Source organism: Cephus cinctus, unplaced genomic scaffold, assembly GCF_000341935.2.
Source record: "Cephus cinctus unplaced genomic scaffold, Ccin1 Ccin1_scaffold0168, whole genome shotgun sequence".
Lineage (NCBI taxonomy): Eukaryota > Metazoa > Arthropoda > Insecta > Hymenoptera > Cephidae > Cephus > Cephus cinctus.
In genome coordinates, this window is record NW_014332892.1 from 3,886,055 (window position 1) to 3,903,247 (window position 17,193).

General features: G+C 44.1%; 3 protein-coding genes, 1 long non-coding RNA gene and 2 other non-coding genes across 12 annotated transcripts in view; 2 read left to right on the forward strand and 4 right to left on the reverse strand.

Annotated features, from left to right (window-relative positions):
• The window catches only part of LOC107263885, a 41,311-nt gene extending 28,235 nt beyond the window's left edge, over positions 1–13,076 (reverse strand). For 3 of the 5 annotated variants that reach the window (XM_025081239.1, XM_025081240.1, XM_025081242.1), the window contains exons 1-3: positions 12,603–12,941; positions 11,607–12,162; positions 10,964–11,042 (exon numbers count right to left, since the gene is read on the reverse strand). In XM_025081239.1, the coding sequence (XP_024937007.1) occupies positions 10,964–11,042; positions 11,607–12,162; positions 12,603–12,608 (641 nt within the window). In that variant the 5' untranslated portion in view covers positions 12,609–12,941. The other 2 variants (XM_025081241.1, XM_015731543.2) reach the window with 2 other exon arrangements.
• Positions 1,302–4,329, forward strand: LOC107263902. Its single transcript, XR_003058612.1, has 2 exons — positions 1,302–2,744; positions 3,494–4,329. It is a non-coding gene; the product is annotated as an uncharacterized LOC107263902 (long non-coding RNA).
• On the reverse strand, positions 6,607–6,678 carry Trnat-cgu. Its single transcript has one exon. It is a non-coding gene; the product is annotated as a tRNA-Thr (tRNA).
• Trnaf-gaa lies at positions 11,121–11,193 on the reverse strand. The gene has a single exon. It is a non-coding gene; the product is annotated as a tRNA-Phe (tRNA).
• A 228-nt stretch (positions 13,077–13,304) lies between the features above and the next one.
• On the forward strand, positions 13,305–14,031 carry LOC107263899 (mitochondrial import inner membrane translocase subunit Tim9). The gene is made up of 2 exons (XM_015731581.2): positions 13,305–13,499; positions 13,690–14,031. The coding sequence occupies exons 1-2, from the start codon at positions 13,452–13,454 to the stop codon at positions 13,918–13,920; spliced, it is 279 nt and encodes a 92-aa protein (XP_015587067.1). The 5' UTR covers positions 13,305–13,451; the 3' UTR covers positions 13,921–14,031.
• Positions 14,032–14,240: 209 nt separating this feature from the next.
• Positions 14,241–17,118, reverse strand: LOC107263889 (G patch domain-containing protein 2). 3 transcript variants are annotated; one of them, XM_015731557.2, is made up of 5 exons: positions 16,916–17,118; positions 16,204–16,385; positions 15,756–16,110; positions 15,478–15,680; positions 14,241–15,407 (listed from the first exon to the last, which is right to left on the reverse strand). In XM_015731557.2, exons 2-5 carry the CDS (start codon positions 16,364–16,366, stop codon positions 14,698–14,700), a joined length of 1,431 nt encoding a protein of 476 aa, XP_015587043.1. In that variant the 5' UTR covers positions 16,367–16,385; positions 16,916–17,118; the 3' UTR covers positions 14,241–14,697. The 3 variants fall into 3 exon arrangements, with proteins under 3 accessions (XP_015587043.1, XP_015587044.1, XP_015587042.1); XM_015731558.2 differs by having other exon boundaries at positions 16,210–16,385; positions 16,916–17,116; XM_015731556.2 differs by lacking the exon at positions 16,916–17,118 and adding an exon at positions 16,746–16,903 and having other exon boundaries at positions 15,756–16,385.
• Positions 17,119–17,193: the final 75 nt, after the last annotated feature.

Genomic DNA, 17,193 nt, shown 5'->3' on the forward strand with positions numbered 1-17,193 from the left:
ATAGAAGCCATTCTGTGATGTCATGTATTCGCCCAAATTTATACGCTTGTTTGTAAACAGCAGAGAGTTACTGACGCTGCTCGGCAGGTATCACCTGCTGTCTTCGTTGCTCTCGCACGAGCGCATCCTCTTCGCTTGTTCTTCTTTTTCGCAACATTGGACGTCACGTCATCCTGCCGCCGGCTCTCCGGTATCCCATCTGAGAGAGACTACCCGTGGAAGAGAGTAAAAGGGGGTCGGAGAAGCAGGAGACCACACAGATGAGAATGTACGGCCCAGCAGCACCAGGAACGCACGAAGTGACCACCTACAGTCGGGCTATCTATTATGCATGGAGGATTTGGCTGATTGGAGCAAGTCGTGCGCGAGGGAAGCCCTCCGATTGGTTATTTCCCTTCGTCCAGACTCGGAAATGCTTCCTCTGGAACACGGAGATGATTGGAGCTTACAACCACGTGCAGTGGCATCCTCTTCCGTAGCAGATGATGCTGCCCGAGTGCGCGAAATCCTCGCTGGCTCTCTCTCTCTCTCTCTCTCTCTCTCTCTCTCTCTCTCTGTCTCTGTCTCTCTCCTTGGAGCAGAATATCGTCTCCGGGTGAACTCGAAGCCAGCCCCGCCGCGCTACAGTTTTCACCTCGGTCAATATCACGCCGAGTTCCAGCCATGCACACTGCGCATTAACCCCCCTCCGTTAGCTTCGTCGACTCGCAGCTCCTGGTCGCTATTTTCTTCCAGCAGGAGTTATCAGCCTTTACGCTGCTCCGCGCTCAAGTCGATTCGACATTCCACACGCGATACATTAGCCAGACAATCCGGAGAGCACGAGTCAGCACAGTTAAAAGGCGATCTGATTCCAGGCCCAGCTGCTCCAGAGGAAGAGCCTGAGCTCTTTCATTCGAGGGTGAAACGAACTGTTCGTCCTCATCCTCGCAGCCGGTCACGCGGCCGTGACTACGTTTGCAAATTGCCAGGACGTCCGCCTCCTCTAGATCCCAGAACGAGATCCTGGTGCTTCCAGCAGTATCCCCTCGAGGATGACGACGTATGCAGATTCTAAGGCGATGAGCGCATCGAGCTCGTGTTCGGCCTTTTACTGAACGGCATCGGCCTGAGGGTTCTCCGTGCGCCTGAGCGCCTGATTCCCGGCGACTCCGGGAGTCGTCGCGCGTTGCATATTGCACCAGGTAATGGCGAGATCGCGTGATAGCCAGGTTATACACATTGGGTAGGGCAAAAACTTACGAAACGCGATATCGCGTGTCTCGCGTGTCTCGCGTGCGTCCAGGACCGAGCACGCAATTTTCCCGGAGCCTGGATTAACTGCCCTCACGCATCGATTCACTGCACCCTATCCCCGGAGTGACTCCGTGCTTTCGTTTCCTTTAAAGATCACCAAGTATAGCTTCTACGTCGTAGCGCAAAAATACAGTACAAGAGTACGAACTTCCTCGTAGGTGAATGCTCTGCACGGGCATTGCGATCGGAACGACGATTATCGTATCTTGGAAAGGCTTTGTTTACGCTTCGCGTACAGTGAAACGTCGGATCGTGAAATTTCGCAATGTGTACTGGCCTTAACCTTCGGCATTTTATCGCTCAGCTAAAACCCAGCGACGTGTCGCGGTTTCCTCGTTAAATCGCCATAACGCTCACGTTTATCCTCTCGGTCGGCGCCATTTGGAGAAATCGTCACTTTGGAACACGAAGTACGCATGGAAGACGCAGATACGCTTTGAGCCGGCTTACTAACGCTTACTAACGCTTACTAACGCTTACTAATGCGTCCACGTGCTCGCGATACGAATATGGAAATTTACAGGCAGAAGCGACAAAGTCGTGTTCCTGACAATCGATGCTCCTCGTCAATGAACTTTCATCGCGCCAGGGCACGTTACTCGCACGTCGAGCACCTTCGCCACGTCAGCGTCTTGCATAACGTGGACGCGACGACCTGTCGTCCGGGCTATTCTCATGACGCGCATTTAAGCCACGTGATACTAAAGTTTGATGATACAGCAACACTTGTCCTGGCGTCGCGCGTCGCGTGGGAATAATAAAGGAAAATAAAGAAATAATAAAAAGAACGTCGCGGCTGAAGCCGATGACTCCGTCGTCGCCCTGTGCGATAATCGACGGTTCCATCCCCCCCCATTCCCCCATTCCCCCTTCTACCCCTGAGCCGGCATCGTGCGCAGACATCCTGGCATCAAATATCCGATGACGACTCTCGCCCCATCCGGCTCGCATCAGCTCCTTTGCAATTCAAGGCTTCGCGCTTTAACCATTTATCGATCCTCTTCTTAAAAAAAACCATAGGCGCACGTACGAATGACCCTTTACATATTTTATGTTCTCCTTACGCCTTGGAACGGCATACTTCGATCAGGAGCATTATTGCGAGTATCCTGTCACTTGTGCGCACACCTTTTCCTATCGTTATTCTTGGCAACGTCATCGGCACGTTTGGCTATAGTTACTCCGGCACTTTGCTACAGGATGGTAAAGCTTCGAGCCTGGTACCTGCTATCTCGAATTTCACTTTTCTTTGTTTCGAAGCAACCCCTCGCCGTTAGGTTATAGTGGCCAGTCGACCAGCCGACCAGCCAACCAGCCAACCAGCCAACCAGGAACACCTGACGCCAGGTCTCGTGTGTACCTGTGGCAGGTGAATCGAGCAGTCAGGTGCCACAACAGATGGGGGCGCCTCCACTCAAGAAAACGTTATAAACGGTCTATCATAAAATGTGGGTTACTAGCGATTACTAACTCGGGCCGCGTGCCGCGGAACACATAGCTCGTGTCTACGTTTCTTACGTTCAGGAGAATATCACGCTACGTAATAATGCATACCAAATGCTTTGGGCATTCTAGATTCTCTACACGGTGGCGTGGAAATAAACCGGGCAGTTTACAATAGCCAGAAATACTTTTCAAGCGGTTCGCAATTCCGCAATTTCAATATCGTAACACTGAGCGAGTTCGATTCGAGGAAATTCTTATGACCACGTCATTGATATAGAAATTCCTGGAGAACACGTCAGTTCCGTTAGCACAGCTGATTAAAATTCTATCTCCTTCTTTTTCTTACGTTGAAAACTTTTCTATCGCTCCGTATCATCCTGGAGATTCGTAACTTGGAGGTCAAACATTTTAAAATGCTGCAGAAATCGAAAGTGTTTTTTCGTCCTTTTCTTGTCTGTTGTCCGTAAGCTTTCGGAGCACCGTTATAATACGCGGCTTGCCATGTCTCTATACATATGTATAAACAGTCACGTGTAAGAATACGATAACGAAAACGTGAAGCGTGCACGGTATCTTTTACTACGTCGCGATTCTCGCATCGTTGCGCGTATGAACCATCATACACGAGCACGCATCGATTCTACGTGCACACCTGCACACCTGCACACGTGCACGTGTGCAATTGCGCATCGTACGACACGTGCGTCCATTTCGCTAAATCGGCAGTAGCGTCTTTTTTCTTTTTTGGCAGGTTGTTATGGGAGCAGTGGAAGCAACGGACGACGATTGGTTCTCGATGATTTTCGCACAAGACGCACGAGACGCACGAGACGCTCGAGTCTCGTATGGCGCGTCGGAATTTCGGAAGGAAGCGAAGCAGTCTGGTCCCTTCTGGGCGCCTAATGCCTCTAGCTGGTAAACAGCAGCTGGTAGTTTGGATTATGGTCCGATTAGATGGGATCCTAGTCGCTCCTGGTGGAAGTGTTATCGGTGGGGAATCGCAGCTGTTTCCTGTTTTGGGCCCAGGCTCCTCTTTGTCAATGAGTGCGTTTCTCCTGGTAGGGTCTAATGGTAGCTGCTCCTTAGGGCGATCTCGATCCGGAGTAACTGGGACAAATTGGGCCCTTCCAAGGAGCCACAGAAGGAATGTCCTAACGAGCCGAAGGATGGGCCCGAGTATGGCTACCTGTAATAGCTGCTAATGGAAAATGTTTACAAATTTTGTCTCAATCTATAAATAAAGGTAGATCATTCTGTATCCTATGTTAAACGTATCCACGGATCCTTCGAGGCGAACGAGCAGCACTGGGAGTTCCGGAACCATCGACGGGGACTATCTACATAGGTGGATGGTTCCTGGGTTCTCAAGCAATTGACGAGAGTGCTGAAGGTCCAAGTATCAGGAACGAGGAGGATTTCCTTATTCGTCTGGGAATTCACGTCCCAGCTAGACTTTTAGGATGTCTTTACCCATTTTCATATATTCCTCCAGCAATGCTGCCAACTTTGCTCATCTTTCGTTGGCAGCACGTCGCTCCTAGGTGCTGCCATTACCGAGGTCAGTGGTTCTCAACCTCTTCTTTTATTTTAAAAAAAAAAAAAAAAAAAAAAAAAAAAAAAATTATCAGGCAACTGTGTACACAGTAAGAGAAAGATATGCGGAGTACGGAGGAAAGTAACACTTGAGTCGATATAAAGAGAATTTGCTGATCGACACCGTAAGGAAAGAAGAAGAAAAGTGTCACGCTACGTCCGCGTGTCAGGCAAGATTCTGATAACTTTGTTATTTACAGGCTGATAAGGCTTATCGTCGCTAACGTAGATACCAGTTCTGGATGCAAGAAGCCACGACAGGCTCAAACGTCTAACGGAAGATCAATCGATGGAGATAGAGAAATTATCGATACGGAAAAAAGAGAAAAAGGAAGACTCGATTAGAGTGCTTGTAAATTTTGAAATTGGCTAGAAACTAGTAGAAACGTTGAGATACGCGGGAAGTTGGGATGCCGGAATACGAGGTGGCTCCGACCAGGAGAAAGAGCCCTCTCGAAAGTCAAGCCGTGCGGATGCTCCTCACGTATCCCGTAGTTCCGAGGGCGCCCTGAGCACGGCACGGAATACTAGAGACTAGTGTGTGCCGTGAATACGGCCCAGGATCCCGAACACACGTCACATCGAGGTCGACCGTATGCTCGTCACGCCCTCCAGTGCTGCTACCGTCGCTCGTTATGCTTCCCTGCATTAAGGCAGGACGTTTCGAACTTGCGAGGAATTTTAGATTTCCAAAGGAATATCCCTATAGGTGGTCAGCGCTCTCCTTAACTTTTCCCCTAGCTCCTAGTTCCTTTCTGCCTTCTCCTGAGACTCACATCGAGACTCGTTCGCTCTCCCCCAGCGTTCTACAATAGCCAAGAGGCATAACGTGGACAATTTTGCCTCTGGACACGCTCCTGAGATTATTCAGTCGTGAGCCACCCTGTTGTCGAGTTCCGGAAGATCCTGCTTGGTGGTCCGAGAACGTTCATGAGTAATTTAATGACTTAATGACTCTTGCTTTGTTCTCTCGTACATTTCTTTTCCTTTTCTTCCTTTAGTCCTGGTCGTTACTCTCACGCCCTCCCTCTCCCTTTCCTCTCCATCGGCACCATCAGCCCCTGGCTGGGCTGCACGTAGAAAAGTCGCCAGAGGATACCGGAACCGGTTGGAATCTGTTTGTCCGCGGTGGGAAATCTTTCGAAAAAAGACCTCTTCTCGCCATTATTCCTATTCCGCTCGGTTCCTTTATTTCACTCTCCTCCTCCTCCCCCGTGTCTTTCTGCGCACATAACGTGACCCAAAGCCCCCAGCGGCGTTCTTTCGACTTTTCAGATATTTTACGGAAACCGTAGAGCTCACAGCGTCGACTCTTGAATACCGAGAGAGGAGATCGGCTCTCCTTACTACGTGGGAAGCATTTGCAGAGCCGACGGGACGTTGCTTGAATTCCGAATGGCTTTGTTTTCCATTATGGAAGAGATGAGAACTCCTTTTAATTGGCAGGCACTTCGCAGGGTGGCCAGGAATCCCATGGAAAAAAAAGTAAAAAGACAAAGTCACAGTATAAAATGTCAGGTTGAACATTACAGCGACAGTTATTATTATATAAAAGGTACAACAGCGTCTGCCGGCTGCCCGTACGAATTTCATTGCGGAATTAACTCCCGACGTCGCGAACCAAGGTAGGCAGGACACGACGTCCTCCGAGTATGGTTAGAATCTCCGTGTGCTCCTGGATCGATGGAAAATTGCCAGACTCCATTTCTACCCCAGTCCGATGTGTTCCAGGAGCGTTTTCTTTCTTCTTACTTTTCTTCTTTCTCAGCTCGCAAAACCTGTTATTATCTTCTCGTTCGAAGCGGTAACGAGGCCTCTCCAAACAATCCGATCCCTGGCACTTCTCCTCCTGAGGTTGCGCACCTGCCGGAACGATCATCCAAAGGTGTCCTGCTGACACGTTCCAATGCCAAATAGAGATTACATTGAGGACTGTGCAGCCATCACGTTCGCAAAGATCTTTCCAGGTGCCAAGAGATGCTGCTGCTACTGCGTGGTCCATGACGATTCCATGGGACCTGCCCACCTCGTGTCTTCTAATTTCCCTCTGTTTTTATACTATGACGAATCTCAAAATTCTCAATGGGATATTAAACGTCATCCACTAGTTTCTATAAGCTTATAAGAGCGAGAGTGATTAATCGAAACAATTAACAAGAAGACGAATGCCAAGTGTGATTCGGATCGTGGAGATAATTATTATATGATTTTTTTTCAGTACGGGATGCTGCGACTGCGCAAATTGTTCGATCGGGAGATTAAAAAATTATTTGCCTCCTGTGAGGTTTGAACTCACGACCCCTGGTTTACGAGACCAGTGCTCTGCCACTGAGCTAAAGAGGCTCGTATGCTAACCGATAATGATTACATCCCTTTCAACGTGATGTGCCTCTTCGACAGTTCAGAGACACCCTAAGGGCTAGGTTCATGATTGTAGTCCAGGTACGACAATGTAAATGGGGTTTATCGCCGATACTTATAAATTGAGGATTGTTACATTGATGGGCACTGAGAAGAAGTTAAACGAAGGGAATGAAACATAAGATTCAACGTGTCCTCCGGCCCTATGAGAATTTTAAGAACGTTTCACGTATCGAAGGTCGTGCCGAGTGCATTAAGGGTGCCTTCAAGATGGCGCAGGCAAATTCATGAGAAACCCTTAAGAAAGTATGACCCGTAAATCCATAGTGACGCAAAGCAGATGTCTCCTGTCACTTCCCGTTTTCGCGAGCATTAAAAAAAAATCTCCCTAAAATACATATACAAGTCGAGCGCCCTCTCGCACCCTCCCTTATTCATGGTCGTATCGGTGGCTCAATAGGACTCTGCGTCCCTTAAAAGGGACAGATGTTACGCCGTCTTAAAGATTTTCGGTGGGGACCCTTTGAGACGCAATAAAGGCCCAACGGAACGAGCCCGTGGGACTATTGTGCGATTAAGCAGATGTTATACCGTCAATGCGCAATATAATGTGTCCCGGCAAACAAAGGATTGCCACGCAGCTTTCCAAGGGCGTCGTTCGCCATTCCAAAAGGTATTTTTGCATTTTCGCAAATTTCCTTCTTGTCAGGCTCGTTCCTTTCTTTCGCGTGCGATACTTTCCGAATACTTTTGAACCTGGCTCCCCCCCCGCCGCCCAGATGCACCGTTCCAATTCTCTCCAAGCTCCCATTACGCTTACTACGGGCTACCAGCAGTCTTACCAACGGAGCCAACGGGCACGAACTAGCCAGACGCGAAACGGTAATTCCCAGCCGCACGATACATCACTGAGAAATTGAACAGAGAACTGCAGCAGCTTCGTGTAGTCGAATACGTCAAAATACGTACAACGACCTACGCCACTAGGTATATCTATATTCATGCACGTGGCTATGTATATATGGGGACGTGCATTCTCAGACGCGTGACGCATTATTACGTTTTTGCCCGATGCCCGCGTGGTCACGCCGTCGGCGTCGGCGTCGGCGTCGGCGTCGGCGCCGTCGAGTAGCGGACAAAGGCGTCCGTTCTTTTTAATTGGATTCCCTCCTCCGAGTCTTAAAGGCGACCCTCGATACCGGCAATTCGTCCCTCGCGACACTTCGCACTGAGGCATAACAATGACTTCGGTTCTGCGAATCGTCGGAGCGTCGTGTCTTCGGCCGAACGTAAATCCCGTCGTCGTCTTCGTCGCCGTGTGAAAGGAAGGACGATGGCTTGGAGTATGACGCGTCCTACGAGACGTCAGATCGATCTTGTGCCACTTTTTGGTCGAATATGTCTTACGAAGAAGAAAAAGTTTTTAGTCTGGATTAATGAAAAGGATGGTATCATTGTAAAACAGTAAGATGGCGAACGCCAGAACGCCAGAACGCCAGACCGTCAGAAGAGCACAACCGTACTTTGCCTTCGAGTAAATTCCCGTTGGATGAAAGTGGACTCGCGCCCGTATAATACTGCCTGGCTCTAGCGTTGTAGCCAACGCTGCTGCGAACGGTGGGACCAACCTCCGCTGGTACCCTTGAACCTAGCAGACGCTCGCAGCGTTGCCGCCTCCTGCAACTATGCCGCGGCGCTTTCATCGGAAGAATTTCATGCCCGCCACTGTTGCTCGCCGACGCTTCTGACGTCACGCGTTGGCGCGTTGCGCGCGCACGCTCTCTCGACGTTACGTAAAAAACGTGGCTGGCGAACCCCAAGCCCCCGTTGTGCCCCACTTAGGAATACCTGCCTGACAATCGGGACAGGATACAACCATCTTTATTCTTCTTCCTCTTATTCTTCTGCGTCCCCAGAGACGAGGAGAGACTTTCTTTCTTTTACATTGCATGACCAGCCAGTTCACTCCTGTAGGCTTCCTCTTATCTTTTTCTACCATATGAATTTTTTCAATCGTCGACCTTAACCCACTGCTACCCTGCGCTGCTTCGACAAAGTCCCTTTGTCAAAATCCTCGAGATTTCATCGGCTACTACTCGATTCATGTTTTTAAGTACCGTGCACCAGAATATCCACGGAGTACGCGCGATAGGTACTGGGGAACAATTTGCTGCCCGAGACTTTGGCTTGGGAAAGATTCAAGATTTTCGAGTTTTACTGTAAATCACGCGAGTGCGAGAGAAAGAGAGAGCGACTTATGGGGATTCACGTGCGTTAGAGAAGGACAGCTGAACCAAATCGCCAATGACAACACCCTCTCTCGACTTTTGGCTAACTTATACATTAAACGTTGAAAATTTTAAAAGTTCGCGCGAGTCACGTATTTCAATATACTTTCGCAATTCGATCCTAAACTTTTAACAGTTTATCAAACTTTTTTCAGTAAAATATTATTAAGCTCTGCCGTAAGAGACTCCGTGACCTGTCAAATGTGATGGGTGCCTCCCGGCTGGATATCTCTCTATATCTCTGTTACTAGTCGAGTGTCTCGTTTAATGCCGAGACCCTTCTCCCCGCTCCTCCCCCTCGCTGCTCTTCTCACTCCTGTGCCATTTACGAGAAGAACCGGTTTCGCTTTTTGCGCTTGGCGAGTTCGCTAAGAATGTTGATTTTTGCGATACGTATCCGCTGAGAACAACCTAACCCGGCGTCGTTATCGCGATGAGCTCGCGAACACTGACGGCCTTCATTTTCGAGCCTATTTCGATTCGCGTCCGTTCCCGAAGGTTCGGATCCGTACCATACATTCTTGGTGCATTCTAGATAACTGCGAAAATATAAGCGAGTCGCTACTGTCCTTCCTTGCGCGTTAATAAAATTTAACTGAAAACTAAATGTAGACCTGGAGAAGATCAACGTCGCTGCTCTCTTCCAGACGGAAGAAACGGTACATTCGCACGTTATTTACATTTATGTATCCACATGTACTCGAAGAAAACACAACGCATCGCGATTTCAGCGCCGTTCGCCTTCTTCGAAGCGTGTGTGGCGTCCCTCGTTGATCATTCGTCGCGCGATGCGTCGCCGAAAATATTTTTACTACAAAACGTGTCCAGCATGCGTTAAGACACATTAGAGCCAGCCCGCTATTGTTCTCACTAACCTACAGCACTGTTGCTCATTACCATTCTTCATTCGTGACCGTCTTCCCAACGAGGCATTTTCTTTAAATAGAACTAACAACAAGGTGACTCGAGGGATCGCGAACACCGTTGAGGTATCCGTTCTGCCATCTATGCCTTTTCACGGTCGCCCCGTGATACATTCACTTTATTTTACATCCGCGCCAAGCGACTCCATCGCTTCTTCCTAAAGGGCTCCTCTGCAGCCTCCTTCTCTCTGGCTATTTTCTGGATATGTGACATTAGCCTCCGGCCTCCAAGACTGCTGTTTACGAATGCTTTACTACAGAGAGACCGACTCTGCTCACCACTGCAAACTACTTTGCCAATATTTTGCTTCGAGCTTGTATAGATATCCGTCCTTAGACTCTTTTTGAGAGTTGGATAAATCTTGGCTGATTTATCAGTACCGTTACTCAACTAGCCTAATGGACGAGACAGTTCAGGGGACACTTGCTGTTTTCATTCAAGATAATCAGATGGTACTGGAAATGGATGCTGGAAGCGTATCTTCTCTCTTCGTACGCACAATCGAAACCGGTTGTGCCTGAGACTTTCGAAAATTCCATTACGACGTAGCGAGAACTTCCACGCTGTTTGAGCATCAGCGGGTACCTCACTGTGGGTCCATTCGGTTGAACACCTGTTTTTTCTTTCTTTTTCATTATTTACAGTTAGTTTAGCTAACTGGCATATGTGTGATTTCTTCTTAATCCCACAGAATTGGCGACGCCTGGCAATCTTATCTCCTCAATAACCTATGGATGCTATATATACAAACTGTGTATACTAAGTGGAAATGATATGTTAATAAAATGTATGGAATATTCACTTACCTTGAAAAGATGGAATATCTGTGATATTAATTCCTTCTTAGTAAAACCACGTATCGCACAGTTTTTGACTGTTCGGTAACTCACAATAATATTTGCACTGTTACGTATGTGTAGGGAAACAAGAGACGCTAATCGAGTATCAATGCCTGTTGCAATTAATTCGTAGCAGATTTTTTAAATGGCTTGGAATAATGTTTGCCTTTCTGTTTCTAAAACGTAAATATGATGCAAGATATTTCAATCACTCACCCTTTCTGCACTGAAGACGGCTTTTCGTTGCTCATCGTGGACATGTAGGAATTTGGCTGGTCTGATTTCTCTCTTCCAACTGTGAAAGAAGGTCAGTTCAATTTTGATTTTCAGGTATTTCTGGTCATTATCGATATTCAGTATGCAAAAGGTAAGTTGCCGAAACCCGGGATTGAACCGGGGACCTTTAGATCTTCAGTCTAACGCTCTCCCAACTGAGCTATTTCGGCTCGTATTATATTTCTCATGTAAGATGCGAGTTTAGGAGCATTGTGATTTATTTATATTAAACCAAATATTTGTTGCAATCTGCTATCTGATGTCGCTATATATTGAAATACTAAGCAGTTTTTAATATTTTCAATCCGAGAAAAAATTTCAGAGCCGTGAAGGATAGCCATGTAGTATCGTAGGAAATAACTTATGAGTTTTGTCAACGATGTCACCACTGTACAGCGTAGGATATTTTTGTCATATTGAACTATGTTACCATGATGAAAAACTGGTAACTTCGTATGAGAGATAGTTGGCAAATTACCGGCGAGACATTCAAATAATATATTGATCGATATTTTTTTAAGTTTTGATTTAATGTATTTAGGGGAAAAAAAAACTATACAATTGTTACCTCAGTAATACTTACTGGATTTAGGTTTGGTACTTTCAATTCTTATTAGCTTATTTTCGATCTTGCTGGTTAAAGCTTCTTGATGCTTCCAATCATCAATTTCTTTTCGTAACATGAACACTGCATCATGATTATTTATATTTGTGTTTTCTAAGAGTGGTTTTGTTGATTGTCTATTTTCGGTGAAGTCTGCTTCGCTGTATATTCGTTGTTGATTTTGAGGAAGATATGGTTTTGCTCTTGCGTACTGTGGTTTTTGGGTGGTACCTTTAGGGGCATCATGCAATTTGCCTCGGTAAGATAAATTGTCACGTTGCCTTTCTGGCGATTGACGTTCAGGGAATTTCTTATTAATTGACATTCCTGCACTAACAGAATCAGAAATTGTCAGGTTTGAATGAGCTTTCTTGTTCTTCTGTAAAGATCCAATGCCCTTAGGTGTATTCCATGTGCGATTCTTCAGTAAATCCCTTGTTTCCGATCTTACAAACTGCGCAGTGGCATTACATAAAATTCCTTTTCCACATGATTTTCTTGTCACTGATTTTCCTCGCTCTGGTTTCTTTTTACTCTGAAAAATCAAAATTCTTGATAAGAGTTAAAACTCAACTACCACCAAGATTGCGTAGCATGTAATGCAGCAGACTATGGAACATATCATCAATATCTCTTTGTATTCGTCACATTATACATTAATCCCATTAAAAAAAAAGTAATTATAGATATAACTGTCTTGCAATCAATAACCAATAATTAATAATAATTCTGAAGTATTAGTTTCAGTGGATGCAGTAGCGCCATCTGGACGAAAGGATGTTATATAAATGTAAATACAAATAAAAGAAATTTTGTAGAATTATTTGCAAAAGAAAAAGTGCTCCTAATTGCAGTATTAATATAATTACTAAAAAACCCAATATCAATGTAGCCAGTCAACTCTAAATTTGCTCTAGAAGAAGGCGATTATAATATCATTAAGAGAACAAAATATCACAGAGGAAACATACTCACAATCATATTAAGGAGGCCTAAAAGGCGCGCATAAACAGCGCGTGGATTCTAATCGGGAAAAAATACAGTAACGTGATTAAGCCGTTACTGTATTTATGAAAAATTATCCCGGACGCGTAACGACTTTCGTCCAACATTTTAAGACTTAGAACGAAATAAAAAAAACTTTATTGACAATTTAAGAGATGGGACCAGAAGAACATTTCATTTCGTGACACTCGTGCCAAAACGATACTTAATACTTTTCGTGAAATTTTCATGAGCATTTCTTAAATTTTGACGTAGAGTTAATGGTTACGCTTATGTTTGTGAAGACTTTTTATTGTTTGACGCCCTGTCAACGGTTACCTGTCCCCGATCGGCTTCCGATATGAAACATCTGCTCGTACTGCGTCCTGCATTTAACGAAACTTCCTTCTTCTTTATGCTTCTGGCTATTAACTGTTTACTCTACAATATTTCATCAGAACTTTCAGAGTAACTACCAATTGTTAATTATATCATTACACTTTCAACAACCCTTCTTTTTATTCAAATGGAGACTCTTCTGAGAGTAAATTTTACTAAAAAACACTACAAATGTGAACTAACCGTTGACTTTTTAAAAGCTACGTACAATAGGCGCAATTCGAATTCCGACTTTTTGAATATGTTCCCAAACGAATCAAAGCCAGCAATCTTATATAGGGAGTAGTTTTGAGAACACAGAGCAAAGGTGTGCGCGAGACAGCAGACGATGTTTCCTAACCTTCATGTATTCAGTAGTATATTCTAATATTGGGAGAGATCTGCATGGGATAATAATTGATATAATAAAAAATATCCGAAAAGATTGTAAAATCTTTCAAGATGTCGATGCAAGTACCGGCTGACGTGGATGCCGAGCAGATTAAATCGGTATGTTCAATGCTTTTATGTCAGAACATTTTGAAAAATCATAGTTATGCATTAGTGTAATGCATTTTAGTAATTTTATGTCTGCATAATTGAATATTTCATTATCATTATATAACACTTAATACGATTGTACGGACTCCAAACTCCTACATTCTACAACAAACTTCATACATTACTGTTTAATTTTCAGTTTCGAGATTTCCTGACATCTTACAATAAACTCTCAGAAATCTGTTTCATCGACTGCATAACTGATTTCACTACGAGAGACGTTAGAGCCAAGGAGGAGAAGTGTGCTTTGAACTGTATGGAAAAGTACCTGAAGATGAACCAAAGGGTTTCACAACGATTCCAGGAGTTCCAAATGATAGCAAATGAGAATGCAATGGCAGCTGCAAAAAAACTAGGTCAATTGCATTAACACAACTCATTGGACAGCCAGAACTACAACAAAGTATCCTCATTCTCTCATACTACATTAGTCATGGACTTGTTACCGTATAAAATGATTAAAAAATTGTTTTATTTTATATATCACATGCCATTCATTTGTAGCAGTTTTTCTTTTTCTACCATTGTATTAACTTCCAATGCTCAGTGGATACTCTATTATCAGAACGAATGCATATTGAGATCAAAACAATTTATTTTATAGAAATACACTATAAAGGTTCTTTTAAATAATAAATTAAGTGTTACGACCCCGCCTCGGAAGGATATAAGTAAAAAGAAATACGAGTGTTTGACAAAGTAGATTATGTACTCTAGGGTACATGAAGGAATCATACATAAATTAGTAGGAAAGAAGTATGTACAATAATTCCATACCGTATCATTTGTTACCCTGTTTAGAAACTTACATCCTAATGGATGCTAATAACTACTTCTATAAATTATTACGTAGAAACCTTTGCCAATCGAGCAAAAATTACTTGCCGGATGTACCAGATATGATTTTTTAAAAAGAGTTTTGTAAACTAGAATGATTCGTGACATACGACAAAAAATTAGAGAAAAAATCTTACATGTGTTAAATTAACACAAGAAATCGCTACTTATCCTTTAAAATTTTCTACAACTATACAAGACATCTCCTACTCACTATCATCACGGAAGTTTGGTGGGAACACCTTCAACGTACAATTATATAAATAAAATACGGAATAATAGAAAGAAGAAAAAGTTCCATGTCCTATTTTTAACTAGACTTTGAGTGACCGAAACTATGATATTTTCCTTTTGTCTGCATATCAGCCTCCATGGTCTGCATCTCCCATCCAAAATGTGGTATTTGGACTAGATTTTGCATGGAGCCAATATTTTGGGTCTGATTAATAATCTGGGTTCCGAAGCTGGTACTAGAAATCTGTATCTCCTGATCCTGCATCATGGATTCCGAATTTGGTGAGTTTGGTGGCGTTTTCCTTAATCTTTTGTAATCCGAGATTCTATTTAACGACACTTGGTCCACGCATATCGCCTGCGTGGTGTGTCTTGTCTTGTACAAAACAGGACAACTCAAGTCACCCTTTAAACTGAGACTATAAAGATTCGCGAGTCTTCGCAGTTTCTCACGTTCTGGCTGTCGCATTGGATGTAATTTCAATTCGCTTTGACTTGGATCCTGCAAGAATCGTGAGACCTTCTCGTTAGCCGATGTAATTATGGAGTATCCTGGTTTATTGTCTACGTGTCGACGGCCGGCACGTATTTCCCGACCACTGAGGCCATCCCGGATCCATTGCATTCGCTGCCTGTAATTCTTCCTGGCCTCATCTGACAAGTGGTCAATGCTGCCGTGTAATATTGCTTGAAACGCAGGATCCGTCGTAACTTTGTCTTCTGTTGTACTCTCGGTGTCATCCCACAAGCTTGACTCTCCGATCCAGTCTGATTGTTCGTCATCGCCTGGATCAATGAAACACGTTAATACACTGTGACGGGATCACGTCGGATTTACTACAATTGATAAATTTACCCTCGCGATCTTCATCATTGGTTATAATTCCTGTTTCCGAATCACTTGATGAAATACTTGAACTCGATATACGAGAACAGTCCATGGCATCCTCGTTTTGAACTTTGCCACGGTTCTTTGACTTTGAATTACGGTTTGGCTTTGGAGCACGCATTTCACAGTCTATTGAACGTTCTCTGCAAGATCGTTTACGCTTTCCGCACCTTTTAATAATATATAATAATGGATAACTAGTTTGGTATTTAGGATTATTCTGTGTTTGTATAATGTCATTTTACCATATTGTTCCATATCTGTTCTCACAGTCGTTACGGAAGACCCTTTTTTTTTTCCCAACAGAGTTGGAGATTATAGTGACGGCTTGAGATGTGGACGGGTTTGAATCAGAGTCTACAGCCATTCGTTTAAACTTTCTTTTGCGCCTTGTGTTCATTCTGGGTACAAAGTTCTCGTTAACCGAATCGCTTTCAATATTGCTGGCATTGTTCAAATTTGAGAAACGCGCAAATCGTTTAGTCTGATTAATGTCATCACTGTCGGACTGGTACTTTGAGGCTGAAGCATTCTTTGGAATGCGAATGTCGCAAATAGAAGACGAACTGTCGTCCGAATGCTTGTTGGCACTTAACGACGCTGGGAAAGAGTAGCGCAATGATTTCAAGTTTAATTGGCATCTGGCTCTCCTCCTATGCAGATTATACCAAATAGTATTCTTTATAGCCTTACACTTACGAATATTTCCTGTGGAACGTGCACGTCTTCTGATACCCCATCTGGGCCTGACATTTGCACTATTGCTACTTTCCTCCAGTGCCAGCGTAAGGTCATGAACGAGTGCCTCCATTTTTACTCTTAAATCCGCTGGCACAGCTTTTAAAACACGCTCCATTTGAAGGATACACTCTTCTCTGCAAATAAATCAATATTATTCACAGCACCTGCTCCAGAAATGGTAAGTTCAGCTTTCATCTTATCCACAAGATAGACTGAGCAGACCATATGATATAAGCATAAGAGGCTTACAAAATTACTTGATAATGAGATAAATATATAAAGTCATTCTTTATGTGCATTGAGATGCTCTATCCTCGACATGGTACTTGTATGAAAGTTAAGAAAATTTGAATCTATACTATAATATGACATGCAACAGCAGTAGGGTGAATCAGCGCAAATAATCGATGATTAAATTACATTATTCTAATATGTCGTCTAACTGTCAATGAATAGTTCAGTAAATAACAGCATGCCGCACTCGATTTACTTACAACTAAAAATTCTATCGATGGCAACGCGAGCCAAAATGTCTATCTGTGCTAAAGAGCAGCGACCTTTGCTAAGAGAAAGTAAGACGAAAAACGCGAAGCGTCTTGGCTCGTTTAAAAATCTTATAATATTTCAACAGTAAGTAACTTCATCCTGGAAAAATTGATCCCACCTTGTATACGTAACCGCACACGCCGTCACCGAATAAAATTCTACCTTACGACTGCATAATCGTAAAGTCGCAAGCGCGTTGACATTGAGACGAAAAAAAAAAAAAACTGTCCATCCATAAATGGATGAACTCTGTAATTTTATGGAGAGCGGGGATAAAGAAATCCTCGAAAAGTGGTGGCTCCCGCCTGCATAAGCTGCACAATTGTTACAGGTTGGGTAACTTGACTGACAGTCTGGCCCAAATGTCACCAGATTTTTTATAGAGATAGGTCTGTT

Bases quoted from the DNA above. Each gene is read 5' to 3' on its own strand.
- LOC107263899 (XM_015731581.2), top strand. From the start codon at position 13,452: ATGTCGATGCAAGTACCGGCTGACGTGGATGCCGAGCAGATTAAATCG. The intron at 13,500-13,689 runs GTATGTTCAATG...TTTAATTTTCAG, and splicing joins ATGCCGAGCAGATTAAATCG to TTTCGAGATTTCCTGACATC.
- LOC107263889 (XM_015731556.2), bottom strand. From the start codon at position 16,366: ATGGAGCGTGTTTTAAAAGCTGTGCCAGCGGATTTAAGAGTAAAAATG. The intron at 15,681-15,755 runs GTAAAATGACAT...TATTATTAAAAG, and splicing joins AACAGATATGGAACAATATG to GTGCGGAAAGCGTAAACGAT. The intron at 15,408-15,477 runs GTAAATTTATCA...TCATTGATCCAG, and splicing joins CAATGATGAAGATCGCGAGG to GCGATGACGAACAATCAGAC.